Here is a 27,139-nt window from a genome sequence, read left to right on the forward strand (position 1 = left end):
TTTCTCTGGTTTTCTGTGGCGCTGTTTTCTGTCAGGGGTTACCTCTGTTAAGTTTGCATTACCATCACTTTCAGCAGCAGCTGTCACAGATCCAAAGATTCCTTCCTGGATGTCTCTGTGGCTGTCCCATCTTGACTTTTTTCTGACATTGCTCCAGTTTCAGGCCTTTCTGGATTGCCTTTTCTCTTCAGTTGTTTACCATTTTGTCCTGTTTCCACAACATTCCCAGTGTAGCATAAATCAAACTGTTCAAGTGCCTTCACCAGACGTTCAACTTCGGTCACTTTAATGGACATTCATCCCAAAGCATGTGCAACAGTTGCTGGCTCAGCATGGCATATTTCTTGAACTCTTTTACTTCATTTTCAAATTTTGTTTTTGTTAAATTGTAATCGCGTGCAGCTCTCCAATTTCTGGCTTCACAACCTTGTCTACTTTGTCACTGATGACCATCTTGAAGATGTCACTCAAGACAGGAGGGTTGATGAAGACATGGTCCCTAAGATCTTCAATTTCATCAAACCAAATCACTTCTCCAAGGCTGTGGAGATATTTCAACACTGGGTAAACCTGTTCTGGTTTTTCCATCCCTGGTACTTTTTGTATCACTAATTTCACCAAGTCTGCCACATTTCGCATGCCTGTCAATGAAGTCACACAAAAGTCAATAAAAACATTCCAGTTTAAATGCTACATATGAAACTCTTCTGCCATTTCTATACCCACTATACCCATGTAGACAGACAAATCAAAGACCTTTTGATATATTTTTATATTATTCTGATAGAACAGTATGCGATTTTTGAGGCAGTCCTTTTGCATAAAACACTTTAGACTTTAAATTTTGGTCAAAAACTTACAAATTATAAGAGTTTTTAAAACTGTAACAGGGGGCTGATCAGTCAAATATTATGATAAGCTGAAGCAGCATACAAACAAAATACTGTGTCTAGCAATGGTATTGCTATGTTCTGTCAAGTTTAAATATACCGATAAATGGAAAACTACTTTGGCAAAAGTTTTGTGATTAGGTTTTTCTTATCCAATGTGTACTGGAAACAAAATAAATTGATCTCCCTTGTTATTTCATTACACTCCCTTGTTATTTCATTACAAGTCAATGTGATCAAGAGTTGGAGATTTCCCCATGAAAATGTTCCATTAAATATGCAAGATATTACAAGATTTGCTGAGATTATCCCAAAGGAGGAGTTCAATAGGTACGGCTTGGGCTTTTGTTAAAATCTGAACATATGCATGGTCACCCATTCATTCATTATCTTTCAACATGTCCAACATATAAGTAGCATCTTGTATCAAACTAAATTCATGAAAATGGCCGACTTTGTCCCTTTAATTAATGGCAAGGTATGCAAGAAATATAGATGTATTGAGCATGAAGGTTTCAGTCCATCATATGTGTTAATTTAATTAACTGTGGTATACCCAGCATCAATACCTGTTATGCTCTCCTTTGTATTTGTGCGTGCTTCTTTGATGACGCTTTCTGTGTCTTTCCAGGAGCTAGGTCTCTTCTGTGCTCGGTCAGGGAAAAGCCTTTCATTCCGAGCCAGTTAACTATAGCATCTTTGAATTTAGGAAGACCTTCTGTTTTGGGTTCCTTGGAACACACCAGAATGGGTGTTTCATATTGAACCTGGAAATTTGAAAATATTTTTTACAATTATATACAACCAGTTCACTTCCAAAATTAGTGCCCGTTATTGATATTTACTATTTTAATCAAAATTGTAGGTATTGTAATAGATATTTGCATCATATTTGCATGGAAATTATAAATAAAATAATTATTAAAATATTGAATCTTTTTAAGTTTAATCTGCTTGCTTTTAACATTCTCACACCAGAATGTTTACTTATACCGGTACTCTTAAACATAGAATGCAAGATATGTGAAACTCACCTGCAGCTTGTGCTCTGCCTTGCTTTTTAAATTCTCAATATGTTTTCTTCTGCCATTTACGTCATCATCAATTGCTCCACAAAGGTTTTCAATTCTGCGCTGTAGTTTTTTACTCTCTCCATCAAGCTGATTTTTGATTCTCTTCATGATGTCTTCCATCAGATTCTTTGAACCTTCAACGTTGTCTATGTGAGTACCAACAACCAGAATGACAGCATTTGGTACACGCGTAGCTATGTTGTCAATCCAAAAGCCAACTAGGTCATCATAGCTGCTGTTCGTTGCTTCATCACTGCCACTGTTGTCATGGTGACTCCCATACTCCTCCAGATTGATGATCAAGATGACGAGGGCACCAGATGTGATGAACACATGGTGTGTGTTGTAGTACAGCAGCTGTCCAGCAAAGTCCCACAGGGTCATCTTGACATCCCGGAGCTCGTACGGATGCTGTTCAATTCCAATCGTGCGTTCTGGATCTTCATGTGTATGTCCCTGAATTAAGGCATTACAGAGGGTTGTCTTGCCAGCTCCACTAGCTCCAAGAAACAGCACTCTCAACCTATCATCTCGTATATCACCTTTCTTGAAAGCCTGGCAGTACTCTCGAATGTTAGCAAGACCTTTGTTTACAACCTCTATGGGTGGCTGTTGGAGAGGATTTCCCTCTGCATGAAAGATCTGTAACTTTTCATTCTCAAACAACTCAAGGGGCAGCACTCTTATCTTATTTGCTGAGATCAGTAACTGCTCTAAACCTTTGAGTTTCAAGATCACAGTTGGAAATTCAAGTAGACGATTACTTGCTAACTTCAAGTACTTGAGGCTTTGACATTCACCAAAGTCTGCTGGTAGATTTCTCAGTCTGTTACATCCTATGCGAAGATTCTCAAGATACTTCAACTCTGCAAAGCCTGTTGGCAACTCTTCAATTTCATTGACTGAAAGTCGCAAAACCTTCAATGATTTTAACATGAAGATCTCTCTAGGAACGGTCTTGAATTGGTTGTTACCGATATCCAAATTTTCTATTGATGTTAGCATTCCAAATTCATTCTTCAAGACTTCAACTTATTTCGATCCAAGCTACAATTTCGCACCTGAACGAATGCATTCATTCCATCAGGAATCTCCTTAATTCTATTCACTGCCAGGAAAAGTTGTGTTACCCTGGCTGATCGTCTGTCTCTCCGGATAAAATCGGGAATAGAGTGAAGAGTTTTGCATTTGATAGTCAAGGAATATGTCTTATCGGTCAATAGTTTAAAGACAATAGTGCCATCCAAGAAAATGAAATTCACGGTCTTTAACCATCTTTCATCATTGATATACTCATCTGGGAGTTGATATTGTTGATCTGGTTCTGGAAACAGTTTTTGCCCTGGTTCAAACTCGTAATACTCTTCATCCAGATGTTTGAAAGGGTCTGTTGGGGTGTCTTGTGTTCCTGCCATTTCTGTATGTCAACTGATAAGTACAATCAATCTATCAAAGTGAAAGGAAACATTACTGCGTGTCATTGCCTTTGATCAGATTTGATGCAATTTTTCAAAGCATATATTGCAATCAGCACATGTAACAAGTAAGGATGACTTCAATGAGTCTCTTTTTCTTGTCATGAAATATTATAACCTTCATGATGTACATTTTGAAGGACAAAACTGCTCCAGTTATTTATACTTATATTTGCTATTATTCATACTTATAGCAAAACTACATATTTACTCTGTGAAAATTAATAGTAGGAAACCAACGTTTGCTACGTATTTGCTACATGTTAAACACAACTATCATCTAGTCTGAGTAAGAAACTGCTCTGGAAAAAGACAAGTTAGGAGGCACATTGTTGTTGTCAATGGATTAAAATACTTCTAACAATAAATGATAATTTAGAACCAGTACACTTTTCTGACAAGCACCATAACCCTTATTTATTGCAAGAAATAAAGCATCTTTAAAAAAGCGACCTTACCACTGATGTAGCTCTAATGCAATTTTCAAAAGAAAATGATTGGTGTTCAATAACAATCAAGGACAACCCTTGAAAAGTCTGTGTTGACATCACAATGTCATTGGTGTTAGGAATTGCAATAAAGCTCCAAATCATCCTGACTTGCCAAACTATTAAGCCACAATGAAAGCTGACAAGAACAAAGTAACAATGTTTTCCTGTGGTTTTACGACTTATCGGACACCAAACTTGCTAATTACCCAGCAACTTCGCTGATGATATTGAGACTTTGATCGGTAATTACCAAAGCACTTTGGTAATTCACCTCAAACTTGATACTTGATCTGGCTGCATGAGTGCTCCATGGGGTACACAATGTGTATACAAAGTCACTGATAAGTATCATACCACAGGGAACTTAGTAACTTGTTGTTGTTGTTGTTGTTGTTGTTGTTGTTGTTGTTGATGGTGGTGGTGATGATGATGATGACGATAATAAAAATATTAAAAACAATGTCTCATTCCTTGCTGTTGTTTGTCGATGTTGTAGATAATTGTAAAAGAAAACTGTAATCGTGATCAAAAAACGACGTAGGTCGCCCAACGTCACTCCCGTCCTATTATACAACCAAGGTGGAATCGAGATGCCCCTGATCAAGGCTCATCAGCCACCTTCAAGGCCAGAAAAAACACCCCATTCACGAGCGATCGATTGAAATGTGCTATCATAGGCACTGAAATTTATCTCACTGACCTAATTTGGGCTTCACTTGAACTACCGACCTGCAAACGAGTGGAAAAACGGCGATTTCCAAGTCGTACCCGGTCAAAATCGATCACATTTGAACTTCCCGTCGATGGTGATGGGCTGTCATCACTGGACATTTAAATTGACCAATTGGGGGCCCTGTAAAGGCTGCTTCGGCCAGCCGATTGTTTATGTTTCAATGCTCCCTCCCCAGCAGTTTTAAGTTGTAGGTAGAATAAGTCTGTGCCTCTGTATAAACTACTATAAAAATAGTAGAAAGTGAGCAGCCAGCTGAAAGTTAGTCGAGGAGACCTTTACCGCATATCATTTGCATCTCATTGTCGGCTACATGGACTGTGTGCCCATAAATGTGATCGAGGAATGCCAGTTCATGGAGATAGAAAAGATAGATTGAAAATCTTTTCTGTATTCTAGCTTCCTTTACAATTTCTGCAGGTGTAAATCGATTTAGGAAGTGATTGAAAGTTTGAGTGGTGTTCAATAATTGTGCCTAAAGCAGCACGAATTGAGCGGAAAAAGTATTTAAGTAGGACTGTTCAATCAGATATGATGTCCATTGAAGTGTTATAGTCGTATCTCGCCAGTCTGGGGAGTGTACTCACTGTTGAGAGGAACTTCGAGATCTTTGACAGAGTAGAGACTCACAGTTGTTGGATATCAATGATGGTGGTTTATTACTGAGGTGTAAAGTTTACACATCTGATGCCCAGCTATCTCCAACTGAAAATAGTGGGTGATCTTAACATTTTAAAGAGTGGGTAATCTTAACATCCTAATTAGATCAAATTAGTTAATCCTCCAATCACTAATCAACTAATATTTCCTGATTGGCTACAATAATTAATATATTCTTCCCTTCAAGAAATACATTACTAAACTTTCTCTGATAGGATATTGATCATATAAAATCTTACATGATCTGCATAGGCGACATCATCATTATACAACATTTCCCTTATGTAATCGTCCCAGGGTCCTGTCAGGAATTTAGATATTGACTAAGAATTCACTTTACTGCCTTGACACTAGATGTCACTAATAAAAGTGTCTATCTTTATCCTTGATACTTAGGTGTCAATGACGTAAGTACATTAAATGTCCCTAACAACGGAGTTTGAACCAAGATGTGTGAAAATTCATAACGATCATTAACCCTTACACAGACTTGAAAAGTTCAGCCCTCTCGTTCACGACCTTTGTACAGATTCCGAAATTACAAAACAATATCAATAAGCCAAAGAAAATTTAGTCTGTAAAAGAAGCATGGAGGTACCATGATTGAATTAAGTTACAGAAATATTTTGGTGCAGTGGGCAGGTTTACTGCATTGCAAGTTGTATTAGTCCTGTGCCATTTTCATCACTTTGTTCAGCAATTTTTTGTATGGGTACACTGTTGAATACTTCGAGTGCAAACTCATGTCTCAAATTGGTTTATGCTGTCACTGATGCACTGTGGCTGTCAGCGTCTGTGTTTACACTTTGCCACCCAAGGAGTTACTGCAGCCAGATCAAGTATGAAGTTTGAGATGAATTACCAAAGTGCTTTGGTAATTACTGATCAAAGTCTCCATATCATCAGCGAAGTTGCTGGGTAATTAGCAAGTTTGGTGTCCGGATAAGTCGTAAAACCACAGTACAAATTATAGAGGACCAAAGCTTTAGGAACTTGCGGTTTTTCACGTCATTTTTGCGTCACACTGCCGTGAGAACAAAATATTGAAGTGTGGATTTTTCAACCTTTACACCAGTATTCAAAGTTTCAACATTATGTCAATGATAAACACTAAGTTCTGTCCTTTGTCACATAATTTCTGCATTGTTCACTGTCCTGTATAGTCAAATCCCTCACTCGCGTGCGTGAGGTGAAATTGATGTCACTTTGCGGTCAAGAATAGTGCCGGTGTCTATTCTTCGCGCTGTACTCTATCTTCATGGCACCTCAAAGCCTTGGTGCAGCCCTATAATTATGATTTTCTTTTCCAGTTATTTAGAAGGTTAACAGTAGAAATACGCCAACAAAAAGAAAATACTTGTGTTCCTCAACAATATTACACGACAACGAAAACAACAACTTTGTGCCCTGTGCCGTGTGTTTTACAGTGGAACTACCAACCAACGACCATGTATATCTAAAAATAACCCCGCTTTGTGCTAAGCAACGTAAAATCTTGGTTTCATATCAAGTTATAAAACCATAGAAACAGCAGAAGGAAGAAATAACACGGTTGACTTACCTACCTAAAACTTGTGATGCAATGTTTTGATGCGAGGCTGACCAGAAGCGAAAGCGGAAATACCCGTTCTAAATATAACGCTGCGGCGCGCGCGGCAATGTAATCGTTAGGCACTTAGGATCTTCATCTAACCCCGGCTGTGGAATGACTAGAATAGCTAATGGTCTTCCAATATACTATTGTTGATCTACTCAGGGAGGTTCTTCCTCCATTGATGCTCTGTAGAGTCGTGGAGAGGTTACCTGAGGTCGCACATTATTGATCGACGGTTCAGGTTCGGATTCCGTTTCAGATTCAGTTTCTCTTTCGGTTTTGGATTGCAGTAAATTACTGAACCACACACGTATTTTTGATCTGACTTCTGAAAATGATGTCGAGGAGTATACTTCCATGAAAAATTTGTCAAGAAATTCGAGCAACTAGTCAAAAACTGCAAAAGGACAACATAGTGATATCAGTAGTAAACAGTAGTAAATGTAAATTAGTGGACCTTGTTCCATTTCAACTGCAGTTTCACTACAACTGTTTTATCAAGTGTTTGAATTTATTCCATTTTTACATTCTCCAAGCAAATTTTCTTTCATTTTTTTTCTCGTTATATTTCTGTACATATTTCTTGGAACTAGTTCTCTAAATGACACCAAGGGGCACAAAAACCCCTATGGTGTTTGTGGCTTTAAAATTTAAGAAAATAGCATATCATAATTTTACCATAAATGAAGAATCAATTCTCAGTTCTCTCCATGGATTATCAAATTGCCATCGATCACAGTTTGTTCTTGTGAGCAGTATAAATCCTGACTGTCAGAGTGTTGGCTCTGGAAATGACAGCTATTATGACTATTATTTGGAGGGGGGGAGGACTACTATAGGGAGACAGAAAACTGACTTTGAAAAAACAAAGACATTCTGACCGAAAAGGGGGCGGGGCTCTAACAATATTGGCTGATCTTGAAAAGGGGTGGAGATTCTGAAAAAGACCATCCAATATTGACGGATCTTTTTTTCTTCAGTTTGCTTGTTTCCTTACTTCAAGTAAGCTTATTAATTGTCTCTTTAAACTTGGGCGCCAAATTTTTAAGGTTTACAACTTTTCATCATGCATAATCATACCTTTGATATTTTTTCTAAAGTAAATAGTTTATATTAACAACTTTTGTTTCTAGTATGATATGAAAACTATTGATTGGTTTAATAGTGATAAAATTAAAGAGAAAGAAAGAAGTGAGCAAAATATCAACTAAGTATTTTATGAAATGAATCAATTCTGTTCTTCAATAATTTTATGACATTGAGTACCAAGCTTAAGTCCCTGCAATTGAGAGAAAACAATTATAATCTTTCCAACAAATGTATTCATATAAAGTAATAAAAAAAGTAGCTGACAAAGGCTTAGTGCAAAGACAAACGTAAAGAGGAAGTAACTGTGGCTGATTTTAATGCACGCAGAGTGCAAAATGATGACAGATATTCGGAATCTTAAACTTTTGCAAATGCTATTTTAGTCTATCACTTGTTAGGGTTCATTTTAAAGCTCATGGAGTACTAGAGAGTTTTCACTAGTTTATTTTTTCAAAATAGAAACTTTGATTTCACCCATGGAATTAACACAGGAATGGTGGCCATTTTGAATTTCAAGTGTCGGTAAATATTCAGCAATTTATTTCTGAGTTCCAAATTTTGTGCTGTGATCCCTTATTTTGATTCTTAATTTCAAAAGGTAATGGTTAACCTTACCTTATGGAAAGTTTGATAAAAAATTTGATTCTTTCAATTTCAAGGCATTCACTACCTTAATTTTAGCTGTCAAAGCTTACAAACACTTAACATTTTCAGAATAGAAATACTTCAAATATGTAATGAAAGAGAAACTAGTGTCTTTTAGCAAGATTAATGCAGTTCGATGTAAGTAATGATTCACAGTTTCACTTGTAGAATTTTATCTACCATCAGTTCTCAGAAAAAGTGCGCCCTCTTGTGGTATGTGGCAAATTTTCGGAATGTCTTTAGCTCAGTCTCAGATGTTTTCCAGAGAATTTAATCAAGTTGTTAGCATATTTAATCATTCGCTTTTTATTTAAAAATCTTCTTTGAGATCACTTCCAAAAGTTTAAAAAATTCGGCCAGAAATGTATAGAATTTAGTCATTTACCAGAATCCGAAATCGAATCTTAAACAGAGTCTGGTCGAAACAGTTCTTTCACTTCAGAGATTTTCAGAAGACCCATGACAGCTTCAGCTCAGGGAGCTTTCATTTATCGGAGTGGGGGTGGATTTGACGTAGAATCCTATTCTGAACACCTGTACTGGGGAGGGCCAAATTATCAAATTTTATATTTTAAAAATGAACAGAAATTCTCAATATTCTAATTCTCATCAGTGAAAAAAGGACAGAAACAAAGAGAGACAAAAAATAGCTGAAGGAAATTTTGATTTATCTCAGAACTTGATTTTCACTTGATGTTGTCACCACTTTGTCTTAATAGTTAAGAACTACATTGCTACATGATAAAGTTGAGTGGAAAATGGTAATTTTCAACTCACAGCTTTTGCGATTTCATACTACAGCCCACAAAACAGGGTTGGTCAACGATCAAATAAATATACCTCATGATAGCCCTGCGTGGCAGGACTGTGTGTTACCGGCTACCCCTCCCCCAACAGGTGATGAAAAATTGCAGTCTAACTAAATTCCCTCTCCTGTATTTATAGACCCAACTGAGATGCAACCATTTCAGTCCATCTATAATCATATAAAACAACAACACAGTTTAATTGTTAAAAAAAAATGTAAGGAATTTCCTGAATATATTTTATAAAGAAAACAGGATATGGTAGGACCATCAACAACTTTATTGAGATCATATTTGCAAAAACCTTGCCAAATACAGTACACAGGCATCAAATGTTCAAAACAAACCCCTTTCTCCATAGTACCTGATTTACATTCCATCATGTTCCATAGATCATGTCACATCACCTCCCCATTGAAATTGAAATTATATCTGCTAAATTAAAGTTAAGCCGAACGAGATATTATGCTTCACATCTGTCACCACAAATTCCTCTGCCACTGTTAATATATATATATATATATATATATATATATATATATATATATATATATATATATATATATATCTGTATATATCACATTAATTTGTATAGACAAGTTTCACATAGATCAAATCTAGAAATCACAAAAGTTTTGTTAATATAATAGTTACAGTACAAGACTTTAAGAAGTATTGTTATGCAGTTTTTCCCTCTTGATTTTTAATATGCAAAAGACTGACAGAGAAAGTTGAGAGTACCAAGCCTTGATGATCAGTGTTGAAGAAGAGTTGTGTTCAACTTACCATTATCTTTCTGGCTTAAATGTTAGATTGTTAAGAAGGATGTTAAAATGGTAAATTTGGGATGTACATGTATCTATGGTAAAATTGTAAGATGTAGATGATATTGCACGTCATGTCACTGTTCCATTTGTATACACTGATTCAAGGTCAGATTGGGGTAGTTAATGTACGTGCCTCGGGAACAGCTATTTGCACTCTCAACTTGTTACAATTCTTTCCTAATCTATCACTTAAAGGGGGGGGGGGTCATATTAAAGCTCTTTGAATAAGAATTTTTCACCATCAGAGTTTTTTGAAAACCCATAATTTTATTTTCCCTCATAGAGTTAACACAAGGATGGTGGCCATTTTGAATTTGAAATATCGCTGAATGTTAGGTAAGTTGTTTCTCTTGTATTAAACTTTGCATAGTGACCCTGATTTTATATTCTTGACTGGGTAAGAGAAATTGGTGGAAAGTTTTATTGAGGAAAGTTTGAGCAAAATTTTTGAAGGCTTTTACATTCGAGGTGCATATTACCTTAACAACATCTCTATATTAAAAGTTACAACTGTGGACTGGAAAAAATATACATATTTTATTGATGAAGTTGAAGCTATCCCTAATATTTTTTCTTATTCAATAACACTGTAGGATTGTAGATTTGTTAATGTATATTTGGGTTTGTTTATAGAGGATGGCTTGGAATACATCTGCTGCATGCTGACAGAAATTTGGTCAAGTTTTGTCAGTTTTGGGCTTCTGTACATCCCTGCTTAGCTGGTGGTTGGATTCCTATAGGATTGGGATAGTCTTTATGATGACATGGTGGTGAGGACTGGGATATATTTTATGATGACATGGTGGTGAAAAAGTTATATTTTTGTCATTCTTGTGTGCATAATTTCTGTAAATAATTACAGACAAGTACTTATTTTTGCATATTAATGATGGAGCAGTAATGTCATTTGTAAATACCCTATAAGTGATGGATTTTGTTTCCTGCAGATTTGTTGCCACGATTTCTGCAGGACAGAAGATCTCTGTAGCCTTAAGTTTTTATTGTAGCCACAGCCTGTGAATGCACGTATGAAACAAGAATTACACAACAGTAACTATTTCATCCCTTACGCTCCCATAATTTGGTACATTCCCTTTGTTTTAAATGAGATGGGTGGACCCAAATAGGGGGTTGAGGGGTGAAAGAGTTAAACCATAGTTTTCAGTCACTCCTGTTCTGTTATTTAAAATGTTCCTTTTGAGAGATGCAATTTTTTCTAAAATTATGACTTCGCATAAGTACATGCAGTAGTCGCCAACAGTGTGTCTATTGCTCTGTCATAATCCAACTTGAGGCTAAATATACCCTGGTTTAAACACTTTAAATATTGATATATCCTCTCTTTTTAAATTAAAACAGCTCTGTCAACTTAAAGAAATGTTTGGACGGTGTTAGAAATATTTTCAAATAGTTGGCAAATTGCGATTCATTGATGGCCTGGATCTGGAAAGATGATGAATTTGTAGATTGTATCTCTCTCAAAGATGGTGATAATTTTTATCGGAAAATAGCAGGACAACATTGTGAAAAGGTTGAAACTCATGCACAGAGAAAAGTGATTTCTTCTCCATGTACAATATACACATATGGAGGGCTATGAATGTAACAGCATTATGTTTATTTCCCTAAAGGACCTAAATAAGTCTGTTTTAAGCCAAAGGCTGATAACAGACTGTTGTGGGGGATTCTCAGGCTGGGGGGGGGGGGGAAATAATTGTATGCTGCATCCTGACTATGGCTGATCAATGCTTTTTTAAAACACCTCATCCAATTTTATCACTGAATTATTGAGAAATTTCTTTGCTATAACTCGTCTTGGTCACAGATGAAACTGATATTTTCTTAACTTGTTCTAGGGTGTGAACATGCAGAGAAGAATAGGCTTTGAAACTTATCAAGACTTGTTAACAGATGTGTGAATTGTTAACCTGGTGTAAACAGTTTTAAAAACTGTTAACTAGCGACTTGTATCAAAACAACGCATATCACATGACCGTAAATTGACGAATCACAACAGAGAGTTTGGATGAGGTGTGCTACAAAAAGTACATATTTAGAGTTGGCCTCCTCACCAATTGAACCAATACTTTCACATTCTAACTACAAGTTGCAAAACTTGCACATTTTTCTTGTAAGTGTCCCACTTGGAAAAATTGTCCAAGATGTAAAAATGTCGAAGTTGATAATTTGTAAGACAATAATGTCTTTGTAGTCATCACTTTAAAGGGCCAGTAAAGCTAACTTTTCATGATTATTTTCATTATTTTTTTTTTGTATATCAATTGCAACTTCTTATTCTACTCCCAAAAGAATGTTGAAACACCAACTATTTAGCTTGTCAACTTAACGTCTATATGTGTAAAATGCATTGTTTTTGTTTACATTTGAATTCTAGTCCAGACCAGAAGTCACTTTACAACAATAACAATGCAGTTTACACATGTACGGGCTGAGTTGACAAGCTGAACACTGTGTAAATCAATATACTTTGGGGAATAAAACAAGGAGTCATGGTTAACATTCAAAACAAAAATGGTGAAAAATTTATCAAAAGTTAGCATTACTAGCCCTTCAAAAGAGTACAATTATATCGTACTGTCTTGTTGCCTACAGAACAGGCAATAAATATGTGACTTTCATGGTAACAAAGTTGTCGTCAGCCAACCAAACAAAACCATGATTATTCAGATTCATGTATATGTCAGAATAAAATGCAACATGATCAACATTTGCACTTATTCTTCAAAGTAACATTTTGTATCTTATGCATATACTGTTTATCTTTAAAATATAGAGAAATCTGCATGTTTCTGGTAAAAAGAATAATGGTATAGATTTATAAATATCCACTTGTGCAGCAACTAAATTTTGAAAAAAATGAGTCTTGTTGAACGATTTAGTCGAAATCACCTGCATGGATGTTTTTCATCTCTAGTTCGGAATCCCTGATGGTTCACATCACAATATATGATGGTGAGTAAGAAAATTCAAGTACATTTGATGAAGATCCAATGATCTTGTGACTTGTTACACCACTGGGAGATTCATACTTGAGTGCCTTCTCAAAGGGCAGATCAGTGTCAGACAGCGCCCTCAAACTACAAATTTGTTAGTCGACTTTCCCGACCATTTTGTGGAGGGACCGTGGTCTACTTTAACCAGCATGGTGGTGCTTCATTTTTTTTGTTGTAAGAATTATCAGCTTATAATTATGAATGCAAAAACTATATCTTCCAAGAAAGTGTAAGTACAGAAATGAAAATCATCTCATCACCATAATTACCTATTATTCTATTAAAGACAAACGTAGACGTATAATCTTAAACAAACAGTATAAAGGAAAAACAAACAAACAAACAAATGCACCAAAATACTGTCAACAGAAGATTTTGCACATCAAAACAAGAAGATTACATGACAGCAACTGAACTGAGTGATTTTATTACAATGGCCATCATTTTCAATAACACTCTGATTTCTTTGGTGGCCATGTTCCAGTTTCACTATGGAAAATAAAAGATTCTACTCACAAATTTAGATGGTGTACAGATATTACACCATGTTAAATGAACCAATAAATCTAAATATTAAGGACGATGTTTTCACACCTCAAATACACATGCATTGCCAGCATATGATTTTTGTTAGCATTCTTCATACTTGTGAGAAATCACGAGGGCACTAAAGACTAAAACATTCTGAACAATTTTTATCTGCATGTAGTATGTGTTCCAATCACCAAAAAATGTGTAGTACTGAAAACTATCCAGAACATACTATAGAGCACAATCATGGACAGAAAAAAAAAATCCTTAAACAGTCTATGATAAAAATTTTTTAAGACAAAATAGGTTTCAAAAATCTCCAAGCCACTAGGCCGTCTATCCTAGCATTCAATCTTTTTGACCTAGTATAATTTGTTTACAATGCCAGATAAAAGGATACACTAACATTTATCTGTATTGAAATATCCAATACATAAATTTTTGTTGTCTCATTAATGATATATTTAATATACTAACAAGTAAAAACTTATTTTTTCAAACATAGGGGGCCTTTACAGTAGACCCTACAGTTTGCCATGGGCAAACCCTATAGTTCTTAATTGATTCACATAGTGTGAACGCATCGTAATGGGCAAGCATAGTTTATTCAAGTATCATACTGAAAGAGGGTGGGTTTAGGCTTGTGTCATCAGTTATAAAGTAAATGTCTGTTGATAATGGCGTATATTGCCATGATTAAGTTGGTTATGGTACAAATAGGACAACTGTTTATTGTGTATATATATGTCTTGTCATTTTTTTTCATTAATTATTAATTGACATTTACTTTCCAAGTTCGCCTTGGCATAATTTGTTCGCAAAAATAGTTTTGAGAATCAAAGATTTTACTGTGTTTGTATACTTTCTAGTTTTCACAATAGTCCAGATGTGTAGGAATATGAAAGGAAAATGGGCATATGTTGTTATTATTATTATACTGAAACTTTTTCTGTGAGGCAATGCATGTCTTCAGATCTGAAGTGTATGCTTACTACTTGCCTTATATTGAACGTCATTCCCCCCATAGAATTCAAATTTGAAATCTAATTAATGATGAAATTTGAAACTTCAATAACATTGTTGATAATGTCGCAGGCTGCATTGTCATCATTTGACTGAAAGTGACCCAGAACTATTTTAAAACTTGACAAGTTCGGGATTTAAAAATAATCAAATTACATGTTTTTAATAGAAAATCTGTTTTTTAGTAAATTATGCATAAAAATATCTATAAACATCTATATAAATATCTATAAACAGTGCTCAAAATATATCATAGCACTGTTCGAGGATGAAAATTGCTCTATTTTTTTAAGAGATTTTCGTCTATCATAGAAATAAAGCACAGGATTGTCATTTGCCAATAAACCTCAACACTTAGAGTGAAAACTATGTAAGATAGGGATGTAATACAAACATTATAGCCAAAGCAAGGGACTATGTACCTTCGAGGCAGGAGACCATTTGCCGGCCCTCAAGACACAGGGTAATTGTCAACTGGCCTTGGGCACATAGTCCCTGTTTGGGCTACAATATATTTTACTTTGGGTGTCTTTGGTTTTTCTGATGTGCTGAGAGTGGGCATGAACACAGTGTTGTGCTTGTAAAGCACTAATAACGGACCTGGTAACAATCCATTGGGCTATCCATTGCTCACACAACACTCAGTAACAACAAAGGCTTGATGGATGGCCTTTTCGCTTTCATAGGATTTCGATATCCTTACTCATTCTAATTTGCTGACATGGCAATGATCTTTATGAACCAGATACACTTTTTGTAGACTAAACTCATGCAGTTGAAGGGCTGACCTGGGATGATATGAGCCATAGACCAAATGTCTACAAAACTATACCTTGTCCACAAATTTTTTATCAAATAATCACATATCTTAGATTACATTATATCACATGAGAAGTTGAAATTTTATCACCATTTGAGTTGAAAAATCCCAAATGGCTGAAGCTATCACCTTGAAGATTGCTGATAAAGTTTCTACACATCATAGGCCTTTTCACAAATACAGATAGCGATATAATTATTTGTCACAAAAACGTGAATTTTGTTCAAGTAATTCTTCATCGTTTCTTTTGTTTCAGATTTCCCCCAAAGGTGGCAGACCCATTGCTGAAACAAAGGATCACCATTTTTCTTCTACTGCACCCTGTCTGTGTCTGAATCTGACTTCTCTGGTGAAGAACTGTACCGCATCTTGTTTCTGTCTCCAACCTGGACACCTGAACAGTTGTTGATGTTCAAGTACTGATGAATCTGAATTATTCCTGTATTGCCAGACTTCACTGTAGGGAGAATCAATAACAATGATAAAAATACCATTGATGACACTGTAGCTCCCATATAGGATGACTTGCTTTGCAGTCTAAATGGTGCAAATGCTTCCAATCTAATATTCTACTTTATTTACTTCAAAGCTGACAACTGATATGTACATGTGGTAGATAAACTGATATCCATGGTCACACTTTGGGATATGGCTAGCATTATTTTCGTTGATTTGATTTGCCAGTTCTGCTTGTAATAAAGACACTGTTGCCCTGTACAATTAAGATTTGGTTCTTTTTATAATCAATCAAAGTATTGATAGAACAAGCCAGTGGATGGCATAATCTTCACTGGATTAACTGTTTTAGGGGAGCTGTTGATCCTAGTTGCTCATGAATTGGTTGAAATCTTTATTACTCCCATGCAGGTACTTGGAAAATGCATAGTGATCTGGAGACTGTACGGCTATAAGGCTGCACTATGACATAGATGTATGTCATAGTACAGTGATCCCATCACAACAAAAACTGACATACATATGTACATCATTGTACACTGTCACTTAATACCAGTAATACGCCAACATTGATTGAAATCGGTCTGCCCAGACATGACTGTCAAACAGCTTCAAACACATCCCAAAAAACGAAATGGCCATCCATTGGTCATATGAGGTTATTATGAAAATACCACAAAGGATGCACGAGGACATTTGCACAGTGAATCGCCTGATGCGAAGTTGAGGGTGATGCACGGTGCCAATGTCCGAGTGCATCCTTTGTGGTATTTTTGTAATAACCTTATTATATATACATCTTACGTTCCTGACTGGGGCATCAAATTGTGAGAGTTTTGACCGTTTTTGTGCAGTGTCAACAATTTTTCTTTTGATTTGTAGCGCGTGTGGAACACTATCTTGGACGCGCTACTGCAAGTTTTGGATAGTGTGTGCACTCGTGTGTATCACAAACTATACTGATATACAATGGGATCTAAGAGTACACTGTTATTGTACATGAAATCAGTTCTGGCATATCTGAGTAATAGCTGCAGACATGACAAACACAGGGACAAATGGAACCTAATTTATTCATAGTCCCACTGGACTTCACCCACAGGGATTAAACAGGTCTGGTGGTACATTCCTCAAGATCACTCTTAAATCTCATTGGCACTGCAGTGCCATTTTGAAGAGTAACTGTAAATTGCATGAACAAATTACGTGACATTGATTAATAATGCTTACAGACAATCACTAACAGCATGATGGTGCTATCATCAAGCAACAATTTATCGGCCGTTCCACCAAGGGTTGTTTTGAGGGAAGGTCAATGCCTGAATAAACAACCTTGGCTTGTGAAGTTGCCATTTCTTTTATGACAAAACAACTCCAACAATATGAAATGCAAAAAGAAATCATACAATACATTGTATGATATTTAGCTACAGAAACTATTGAGCTCTTTGAACTAAACACACAAAATAACGTTAAATTTGCTCACGTATTTCTAATACACCAAGTAGACACGTGTAACTTTGGTTTGAAACTGAAGCGAATTAAGAGGTGGAGTCACTGAGGCTTAAATTTAGTAAACATGATTAGAATCCAGACTTAAATTATGACATTAGCCAAAAGTCCATGACGTATTACCCTTACCTTGACCAATGGGATAAACAAGGCCATAGTCATTCTTTCTTCCACAGTAATTGCCGCCAGGACATGGTATCCAAACTGGATCATTGCTGAATCTGTAGTAGCAAATTAGAAGGCAAAAGACCACTACTTAATTTCCCATAGCCACTACAGTAGTGTCGAGCTCAATTTTCCTATTTTAAAACATTCAGTGGCACGAATCCTCTTGACAGGTGTTGGGTCAATGTCAGCTTGACTTCTAATGAATTTTTCATGCGGGCAAGTCCACAGAAATTTGAGTTAGCGATGAAAATAGTGCCCTCAGTGGTGTTTCTGACAAAATTCAGACCTATTGTTATGATTTCTACAGGCCTTCATAACTCCTCATATTACTACAGAATACTTCAGCCATCATTCACAAGAATCTGCATTTTCATTCAGGCAGAAAAATATCTTTACAAAAATACCGTCAAGGACAGTGTGCTCACATTTGGTTTGAATTGGTCCATTCAAGAAATATTTAAACCAGAAAAACAAGAATGACAAAAGTAAATAAGGTCTGAAACTTTAGGTACTGGAGGTCAACTTTAGGAACACGCATAGCAGAGAATGTTTCAACACAGTCCCTCTTAGTTTGAGCAGGTCTGCCAATATGTAACAGTTCATGAACAATGACAGGAAATGACTCATTGTGTAGGCTGTTTCAGTTACTGCCACCACTCCCACACATAGAAGGTACACTGCATACAAATGAGGTCATGCCTCATAGAACCTCTCACTTAGATGTAGGCTGTTTCAGTTAATACACCACTCCCACACATTTGCAGGATTTTCCCTTTTTCTTACCTCATTTGCATATTTTTGACACTGACATGTTCATTTGAACAAATTCACATCTCAACCCCTGAGTCGACCTGTACATCAAATACTAAGATGGTAGGTGGGCGGGTTTGGAGCTTTTGAGTTGGATGGACATACATCTGCGCATACTAACATACATACATACAGACAGACATACAGATGCCACTAACTCATCATATAAACTCTTTTTGGTATTTATACATATACAAAATATGAGTTAAAAATACTTCAAACAAGCATCGATGCAGGTATAAAAACTTCAAGGTCTGCACTATTTTTCTTCCGAACTACTTCGTGGGTAACAATTCCGGAAGTAACATGTGTCAGAAAAAACAGGTAAAGTGCCCCACCTTCAAATCAATTGTATGTCAAATTTTAAAGTATGAGCTCATGTTTGGAGTGTTGCAGATAGTTCTGGTGGTTTCTGTGACAAATTACATGGATATAATACCAGGGTAAATGGGCAATTGTTCTACAGTGCGCCCTCTAACACAGCAGCTTACATTTCTTCTGTTTGTTTGGGTGAGGTTGGGAATGTTGGCCAACTTACAGTAGTTTGTCTTCCTTTTCAAATGGTAGGCTTAACTCAAATGGATATGGCACTTTGCCAGTACTTCTACATCCGGGACATAATGTGTATATCTCTGCGCGTACACCGGGCCACTGTTGTAGCAGCTTGTTCATCAGACCATTGATTTTGAGGATTACATACCACATGTTGCTTTGGATAACTGATGCTGAGGAAAACAAGTGTAAACAAGGAAAGCAGAAAAGTTAACCAGGTGTCTTTCAGTCTGCAAAAAAGTGACTAATCCTTGATTTTTAGGTCATAGTTAATCAAAAGGGAACAATCACTATGCATAGGTTACAGCCCAAGTGGAACCATTTTTATGTGAATTTTCCTTCCATAGATATCAGTCAATTTTCATTTCTGCCTCTACATTACATCTTTTTAGCTCTGCACAGTGTGTCAATGATTATAATTCCTTCATGACAATTCCACCTATCAATGTAAATTGCATCATATATACTTATAAACAAACCCTCGGTGCTATTTTAACAGTGCCCTCAGTCTTGCACACTAGAACTAACAAATTGTTATTAGAAAATGGCTTCCTGAAATATATCGATTAATAACATTTTTATTCAGTGATATTTGGCCATTTGATAAATAGTACAGGGTTGGTTTATCAAATTAATTTTGCATATTTTCACATGGTATGAATACGATGTCCAAATCTATACACTGAGCAGCTGTACTGGGGTGCTTGACATATTATTCCCACTTTGAAACCAGCTTGTAATTTATTCTGTACGTGTGTAGCAACACACAAGCAGACACACACCTATTAGAGAGAGAACAATAACATGATATACATTTAGTTTGAAACAAGAATCATGGAAATTCTGAGAAAGAATGCTGCCAAAACGGGACAAAGTTGCCAGTACATGCAGATGGCAAAATGTGAAATGCTGCTGAACAAATAATTGACACAGAATGTATAGATAAAAGGATATTCACCTTGTGTGAAAAAACAATCCTAAAAGATCAGTCTTTGCATGTTTGAGAAACAGTTTCAGGTGATGCACAAAGACATAATCAGATCCAATATGTAGACCCTTTGAAGATTTCCCTCAGTGTCACCTCAGGACTGATATTGAAAAGTGTAGAGCTACAGATATGTGTGTTCTGTTCAACAGACCTAACATCACTTAACAGTACATACGTAATATGTTTGGTGTCACCCATTCCTTTGAGAACATCTTGCAGTTTGTTGCATATGTCTACGAGTGGCAACTTTATATTGTATAGGCGTCTTTTTACTTCTTGTGTTCAACATTTATACTGGTTTGTTTCTACTCTTCTAAGTTTTGGGTCAGGGTCACCGTGGCTGATAGCCAAGTCTCTAATTCATGATCAGGATTTATATTGTGTACGCTTTGGGTAGTTTATCTTCTTTAACCCTTTCACCACAATGGTTTGGCCCAAACCTATTGTTGTCCATGATGAAATAATGGTAACAATGGGTTTAGATAACTTATGCATCACTGAATTGAACTGACTACAACTTGTCTCTCGTCAACTCAACACCAGATTGCAAATAAACCTTACCTTGTATGTCATCACTTTTTTTACTTTTCGTTTCCATGTTCAGCACATTCTTGTCTTGCTTAGTGATCTTGCTGTTGACACCTCTCTCAGTCACGTTTATACCATTTTTCCAGATCTCTATAACTCTGAATTCCATCTCTTCCCTGTGACAGTGAACTAGAAATCTCTCAAAGAAGCCGAATGGTATGATTGGGAAGAGTTCAAACTTGTTGAAAATTTCATAGTAGGACGCATCCTTGGTTGTTGTGGTATCTTGCTCTGGTGTGTCATTTTTAAGATGACATGGGAAGAGGCAATATACCTTATCAGATTTGGATTTCTTCTTCACTTGTTTCTTTCCTGGTTTGATGTCTGGTGGTGTAGCAGAGACTGCATCTCTGTCTTGTTCAGGAGAAGCTTTGAAATCTGGTGATGCTTCAAGATTTATGGCTCTACTTCCTTGCAATATCTGGTCTTCCATCACTGGCAGGGGCATGAGGGGGCTTCTGGGATGGACAAGGTCTTGGCCATGACTCTGCATTGCTATTGGAGAAAGATTTCCGATCAAGCCGTGGTGTTGTGGATGCTGAAGTTGAAAGTGGTGTTGACTTTGAAGTTGTTGTTGAAATATCTGATGTGCCGGAGTTGAAAATGGATTCATTGATGATAGTGCTTGTGGTGATGTCGGTTGACTATAATTATCACTTTGTGATGCTTCATAAGAACCATAGGTATAGTGATGAAAGTGCGGCATCGGTATATTTATACTTGGAGGCGAAGGAGACAATCCCACTGGTTGCATCATTGTATGATAAAATGGAATTTGAAAAGGGTGACCAGATGCCGTATTTTCCATTTGACTTTGCTGGTTCGAATGGGGAGTGTTTGGACTTTCTGGAGACCTTGCTAGCATTGTTGGAACACGATATTCATATTTGTCTGCAAATCTTACATTCTGTGCACTCAAATGTATATCTCTGTCAGATGGGCTTGGGGAAAGCTTGTCACTGGGAGTATAACCCATAGGTACAAAATCTTTGGATGCAGGATTTAATGGTTTTGTTGCAGTTTCAATATCTTCTGAGTAACACAAGTCAAACTGTTCAAGGACCTTTACAAGGTGTTCAACCTCTGATTCTTTTGCTGGTAATTTTCTCCATAACATGTACAACAGTTTGTGGTTAATCATGGCTTGTGTCTTAAACTTATCCAATTCTATCTGGAATTTAGTTTTGGTGATGTTGCAGTCACGTAGTTCTCTCCAACTTTTGGACTCTAGCACCTTGTCTACTTTGTCACTAATGACCATCTTGAAGATGTTGATCAAGACTGGAGGGTTGATGAAGACAAGTTCCCGAAGATCTTCAATTTCATCAAACCAAATCACTTCTCCAAGGCTGTGGAGATATTTCAACACTGGGTAAACCTGTTTATGTTTTTCCATGCCTGATACTTTTTGTATCACTAATTTCACCAAGTCTTCTGTATTTCTCATGCCTGCAAATAAAAATGTACGACAGAAGGTTTTAGGAGAGTAGTCTTGACCAATTTCAGTATACCACAGCAAGATGGGTATATTTTCTGTACATAGAGGGTTGAGAAAATATAGTAATTTAGGTAGTATGTGCCTCAAAATTAAACGACTTATATAAACTCTTACTGAAATCTTCCTCACAGAAACTTATGCCATTCTGTAAACCCAATTAAGAACAAAGTGCGGGGTCACCATGCAAAGTTTGGAACAAGAGAAACAATTACCTAACCTACACTGATATTTGAAATTCAAAATGGCCACCATCCCACTGTTAACTTTATTGGGAAAAACAAAAGTTTTGATTTTCAAAAAACTAAAGACAGTGAAATTTTTCTCACTCCAAAGGCTTTAAAATGAGCCCCCACAAGCGGAAGAAAGTTTTGGAAAAATTACAGTCTGAATATCTGTCCCTGAGGCACATTCTGCCTGAATTTAAGATGTTACTATCATATAGGTCCTGAAGAACAAAAATATCAACAGTGGAGATACATTAAAAATAATTTGCTTTTCAACATCTGTGTTACATGGAAGTGGGCATACGAGAACACAAACATTCTGTGTCATGAGATCATCAAAAGTTCACAATACGATAAAAACTAACTCAACTTCAGGTTCAAGCTTTCACATCTCTTTTACAAGATAACAAGTCAATATTACTTGCGGATTTATTCCTTAGGTGTTTGAAATTTAAAGTATTTCAGTCACACTGAATTTTTTCTGAATCCACAGGAGATGTTTTCCATCCAACAAAACTATTTTTATTTGTTTAGACTAAAATAATTAACATTCAGTATTATTAACTTCAGTGATGTCCCTTAATGTGCAAAAAGTGACTGTTCTCCAACAAAACCTACATCATCCAACAGAACACTAGTATTTACTTTATTGTAACCTGATATACTAGTATTACCTAGTATATTACCTGTTTTGCTTTCCTTTGCATCTGAAGAAAGTTTGCGTTCTTCTGTGATGAGTCTTTCTGTGTCTTTCCAGGAACTTGGCCTCGTTTGACCTCTTTCTTTGAAGAGATTTTCATTGAGTGCCAAGCTGACTACAGCATCTTTGAACTTTTGAAGGCCAGCTGTGCCTGGTTCCTTTGAGCACACAAGTACGGGAATTTCAAATTGGACCTAATATTTGAAAAAAAATCACTATATGACAGAGTTTTATTACAAATCGACACTGCAGTCTCTTTTTTTGTTGGATAATTCAATCAAGACTTAGTGGACACCATGTGCTGAAATGAATGTATCAGAAATATGGTGTAGAAACAACCACAACCATGAAGTTACAAGTTGAGTTTGGGAATACACCTGCACCATAGCAGATATGTCGAGTAAAGAACGAGGCAGTTCAGCTGGTCTCCAATCTTCAGTAAATTTCATTTAAATAATACCAACATTACTCTTTCCCGCCAATTCATTTCCATCCCATTTCCATTCCATATATTTTCTGGATATCCTGTAATTTTTAACATATTTCCTCTTTTCTGTACCATCAAGTCTTTTTCTGCATTTTCTTGTTTTGTAATCTTTTATGCACATTTTCCTTGATTTGCCTTGAGCATTTTCCTTACAACATCTGTGTATATTTGACTGTTTTGGTATTTACCTTTTTATTAATCAATTAAAGCCTTATTTTCATTTATTAAGTACTTTTTATGACTGTAAATGTAAATTTTATTCATTTATCAGTGTTTACCCTGAAGAAGGCGTCTTGTATGTCGGCAACATGTTGGTGTTATTTGAATAAAATTTACTTAAGATTGGAGACTGGCTGAACCACCTCGTTTTTTACTATGTATAAGTTTAATCAATGTTCCATAGCAGTCCCATCAAATTAAGTACATTCACTTTTGACATTAGGCCTAATTACAGAATTTAATCAAGGTAAAATGCCCTTCGTGGACAGATATTCGGTACTCTCAAACTTTTACAATTGTTTACTGATCTACTTCTTGAGGGGGCTCATTTTAAAGCTCTTGAAATAAGAAATATCGTCAGTTTTAGTTTTTCGAAAATCAAGAACTGTATTTTCCCCATAGTTAACACAGGGATGGTGGTCATGCTATGTATCAAATTGCATGACACACTTACAGTTGGTTTTTAAGTAACGAATGGAACAAAATCATTTGGCCGATGGACCGAGGGACAGACGGACACACTCATAGATTCATTTGGACATTGTAGCAACATCTGACTCTGCTCAGGCCTCTGACCGATGGTTCCCAATCAACAACTTACAATTTGAAATCTCCAAAATATGCCACCCTAAATAAGCTTCTGAAACTTGATAATTCATTTTGAATCATGTTCTCTAAATCCATATTCACTGATGTTTGCATACATGTATATCAACAGATATACCTGTGCATATTTACCTGTAGATTGCATTCTTGTTTGCATCTAAGACTTTCAATTTGTCTTTGAGTTCTTTCACGTTCTTCACTATCCCTCTCCTTCTCAACTCTATCCAGTCTCTCCTTCAAAGTATCAATTCGTTGCTGCAAATTTTTGTTTTCATCCTCTAACTGATCTCTGATTCTTGTCATGATATCTTTCATCAGATTATGTGAATCTTCAACCTTATCTATGTGAGTACCAATTACAAGAATCACTGCATTTGGTACACGCATGGCAATGTTATCAATCCAAAAGCCAACTGAGTCATCGTATCGCCTCTTCTGTGCTTCATCACTGCCGCTGTTGTCATGGCAATATTGATACTTCTCCAGATTGATGACCAAGATGACGAGGGCACCAGATGTGATGAACACATGGTGTGTGTTGTAATACAGAGACTGTCCAGCAAAGTCCCACAGGGTCATCTTGACATCTCGGAGTTCATACGGATACTGCTCTATTCCCACTGTGCTTTCTGGATCTTCAAAAGTAGATCCTTTGATGATAGCATTACAGAGGGTTGTCTTTCCCGCTCCAGTAGCACCAAGAAACAGGACTCTCAACCTATCATCTCGTATATCACCTTTCTTGAAAGCCTGGCAATACTCTCGAATGTTAGCAAGACCTTTGTTTACGACCTCTATGGGTGGCTGTTGGAGAGGATTTCCCTCTGCATGAAAGATCTGTAACTTCTCATTCTCAAACAACTCAAGGGGCAGCACTCTTATCTTATTTGCCGAGATCATTAACTGCTCTAAACCTTTGAGTTTCAAGATCACAGTTGGAAATTCAAGTAGACGATTACTTGCTAACTTCAAGTACTTGAGGCTTTGACATTCACCAAAGTCTGCTGGTAAATTTCTTAGTCTGTTTGATCCTATACGAAGATTCTCAAGATACTTCAACTCTGCAAAGCCTGTTGGCAACTCTTCAATTTCATTGACTGAAAGTCGCAAAACCTTCAATGATTTTAACATGAAGATCTCTCTAGGAATCGTCTTGAATTGGTTGTTACCGATATCCAAATTTTCTATTGATGTTAGCATTCCAAATTCATTCTTCAATGACTTCAACTTATTTCGATCCAAGCTACAATTTCGCAGCTGAACAAATGCATTCATTCCATCAGGAATCTCCTTAATTCTATTCACTGCCAGGAAAAGTTGTGTTACCCTGGCTGATCGTCTGTCTCTCCGGATAAAATCGGGAATAGAGTGAAGAGTTTTGCATTTGATAGTCAAGGAATATGTCTTATCGGTCAATAGTTTAAAGACAATAGTGCCATCCAAGAAAATGAAATTCACGGTCTTTAACCATCTTTCATCATTGATATACTCATCTGGGAGTTGATATTGTTGATCTGGTTCTGGAAACAGTTTTTGCCCTGGTTCAAACTCATAATACTCTTTATCCAGATGTTTGAAAGGGTCTGTTGGGGTGTCTTGTGTTCCTGCCATCTTCTTCAGTTCAACAAGTAAAGCCAACCTGGACAAAAAAGGTATTGTGTTACTTACTAGTTTCATGTGGGCATGTCAACAGCTGTAGTTACACATATGGGATATTGTCATCCATTTCATAATAAGAGATGTGATAAAATGTCACAAAAATGCTTCTATCAGGCAACAGGGATATCAACCAGTACGTGGGGCACTCTGGTTAATTGACTCACGGTGCTTTTCTGATTGACAAGTTCTCAGTATTTCAAATGAATGGGTGTGTATTTAACATTCTCCATTGAAAGTTTAAAAAGTTTAGGTCATCATTCCATTGAGCATGTACAAGATAATGTTGTGTGCAACCATATGCATATGCATGGGCAAATTAATAGCAATGTGAAATGTGAAAAAGTTGGTACCACGTAATCAAGAGGTGTTTCTGTGTATGTTCACAATGGAAAAGAGTTTGTTCAAAGTTTGATTAATCACACTATGACACACAGATTTCAGTTTAGGTATAAATGACACTAACACAATTCAGAGCAATTAAGACAACAGACCTGGAACCTGGCACAAAACTGTCCAACTATTGCTAACTGTGAGTGCATGCCCTGCAAGTGGTGCGCTAGTGTGTTGATCACACTCGGGTCAGGGGTCATCACCATGGTTCTGTGGTGATGACACCTGACCTGCGTGGGATTGATATGCCACAACAATATACTTTATGTAATGTAGTATATGCAATCAATCTACCTGAATTGTCTGATATTTATCACCTGACAATTAAGGATGGGAAGCTATGGTCAAACCTACCTTTGTAGAGACCACTGATAGTGTCAGTGCTGTAGCTCGAGGTTTTGTCTGGGTATGTGGGTTAGACGACAACACAAGACAGGCCCATATACCCAGGCAAAACCTCCAGCTACAGCACTGCAGCTATGATCATCATGCCATGCTCTTGTGTTCAACCCGTTTTTTGATTTGGGTTAAGGGGGGGGGGGGTATGCACAACCGTCAACTAACTCCCGTTTATCGAGGCAACTCTCTGTGTGCAACTTTCATATTATACAGGG

The 27,139-nt window shown here is 36.6% G+C and overlaps 2 protein-coding genes across 3 annotated transcripts in view; both read right to left on the reverse strand.

The window, feature by feature from the left end:
• Nucleotides 1-238: 238 nt before the first annotated feature.
• LOC139133651 (malignant fibrous histiocytoma-amplified sequence 1-like) lies at nt 239-7,120 on the reverse strand. Its single transcript, XM_070700400.1, has 4 exons — nt 6,885-7,120; nt 1,925-3,409; nt 1,465-1,657; nt 239-641 (listed from the first exon to the last, which is right to left on the reverse strand). The coding sequence occupies exons 2-4, from the start codon at nt 2,966-2,968 to the stop codon at nt 382-384; spliced, it is 1,497 nt and encodes a 498-aa protein (XP_070556501.1). The 5' UTR covers nt 2,969-3,409; nt 6,885-7,120; the 3' UTR covers nt 239-381.
• Nucleotides 7,121-12,930: 5,810 nt separating this feature from the next.
• The window catches only part of LOC139133612 (probable serine/threonine-protein kinase roco5), a 69,247-nt gene continuing 55,038 nt past the window's right edge, over nt 12,931-27,139 (reverse strand). For both annotated transcript variants that reach the window (XM_070700353.1, XM_070700352.1), the window contains exons 2-7: nt 24,609-26,115; nt 23,151-23,358; nt 20,716-22,191; nt 19,153-19,339; nt 17,766-17,857; nt 12,931-16,125 (exon numbers count right to left, since the gene is read on the reverse strand). In XM_070700353.1, coding sequence (XP_070556454.1) covers nt 15,980-16,125; nt 17,766-17,857; nt 19,153-19,339; nt 20,716-22,191; nt 23,151-23,358; nt 24,609-26,087 — 3,588 coding nt within the window. In that variant the 5' untranslated portion in view covers nt 26,088-26,115 and the 3' untranslated portion in view covers nt 12,931-15,979. The remainder of the gene's footprint in view (nt 16,126-17,765; nt 17,858-19,152; nt 19,340-20,715; nt 22,192-23,150; nt 23,359-24,608; nt 26,116-27,139) is intronic.

This window comes from Ptychodera flava, chromosome 5 (genome assembly GCF_041260155.1).
Source record: "Ptychodera flava strain L36383 chromosome 5, AS_Pfla_20210202, whole genome shotgun sequence".
In the NCBI taxonomy this organism is placed as follows: domain Eukaryota; kingdom Metazoa; phylum Hemichordata; class Enteropneusta; family Ptychoderidae; genus Ptychodera; species Ptychodera flava.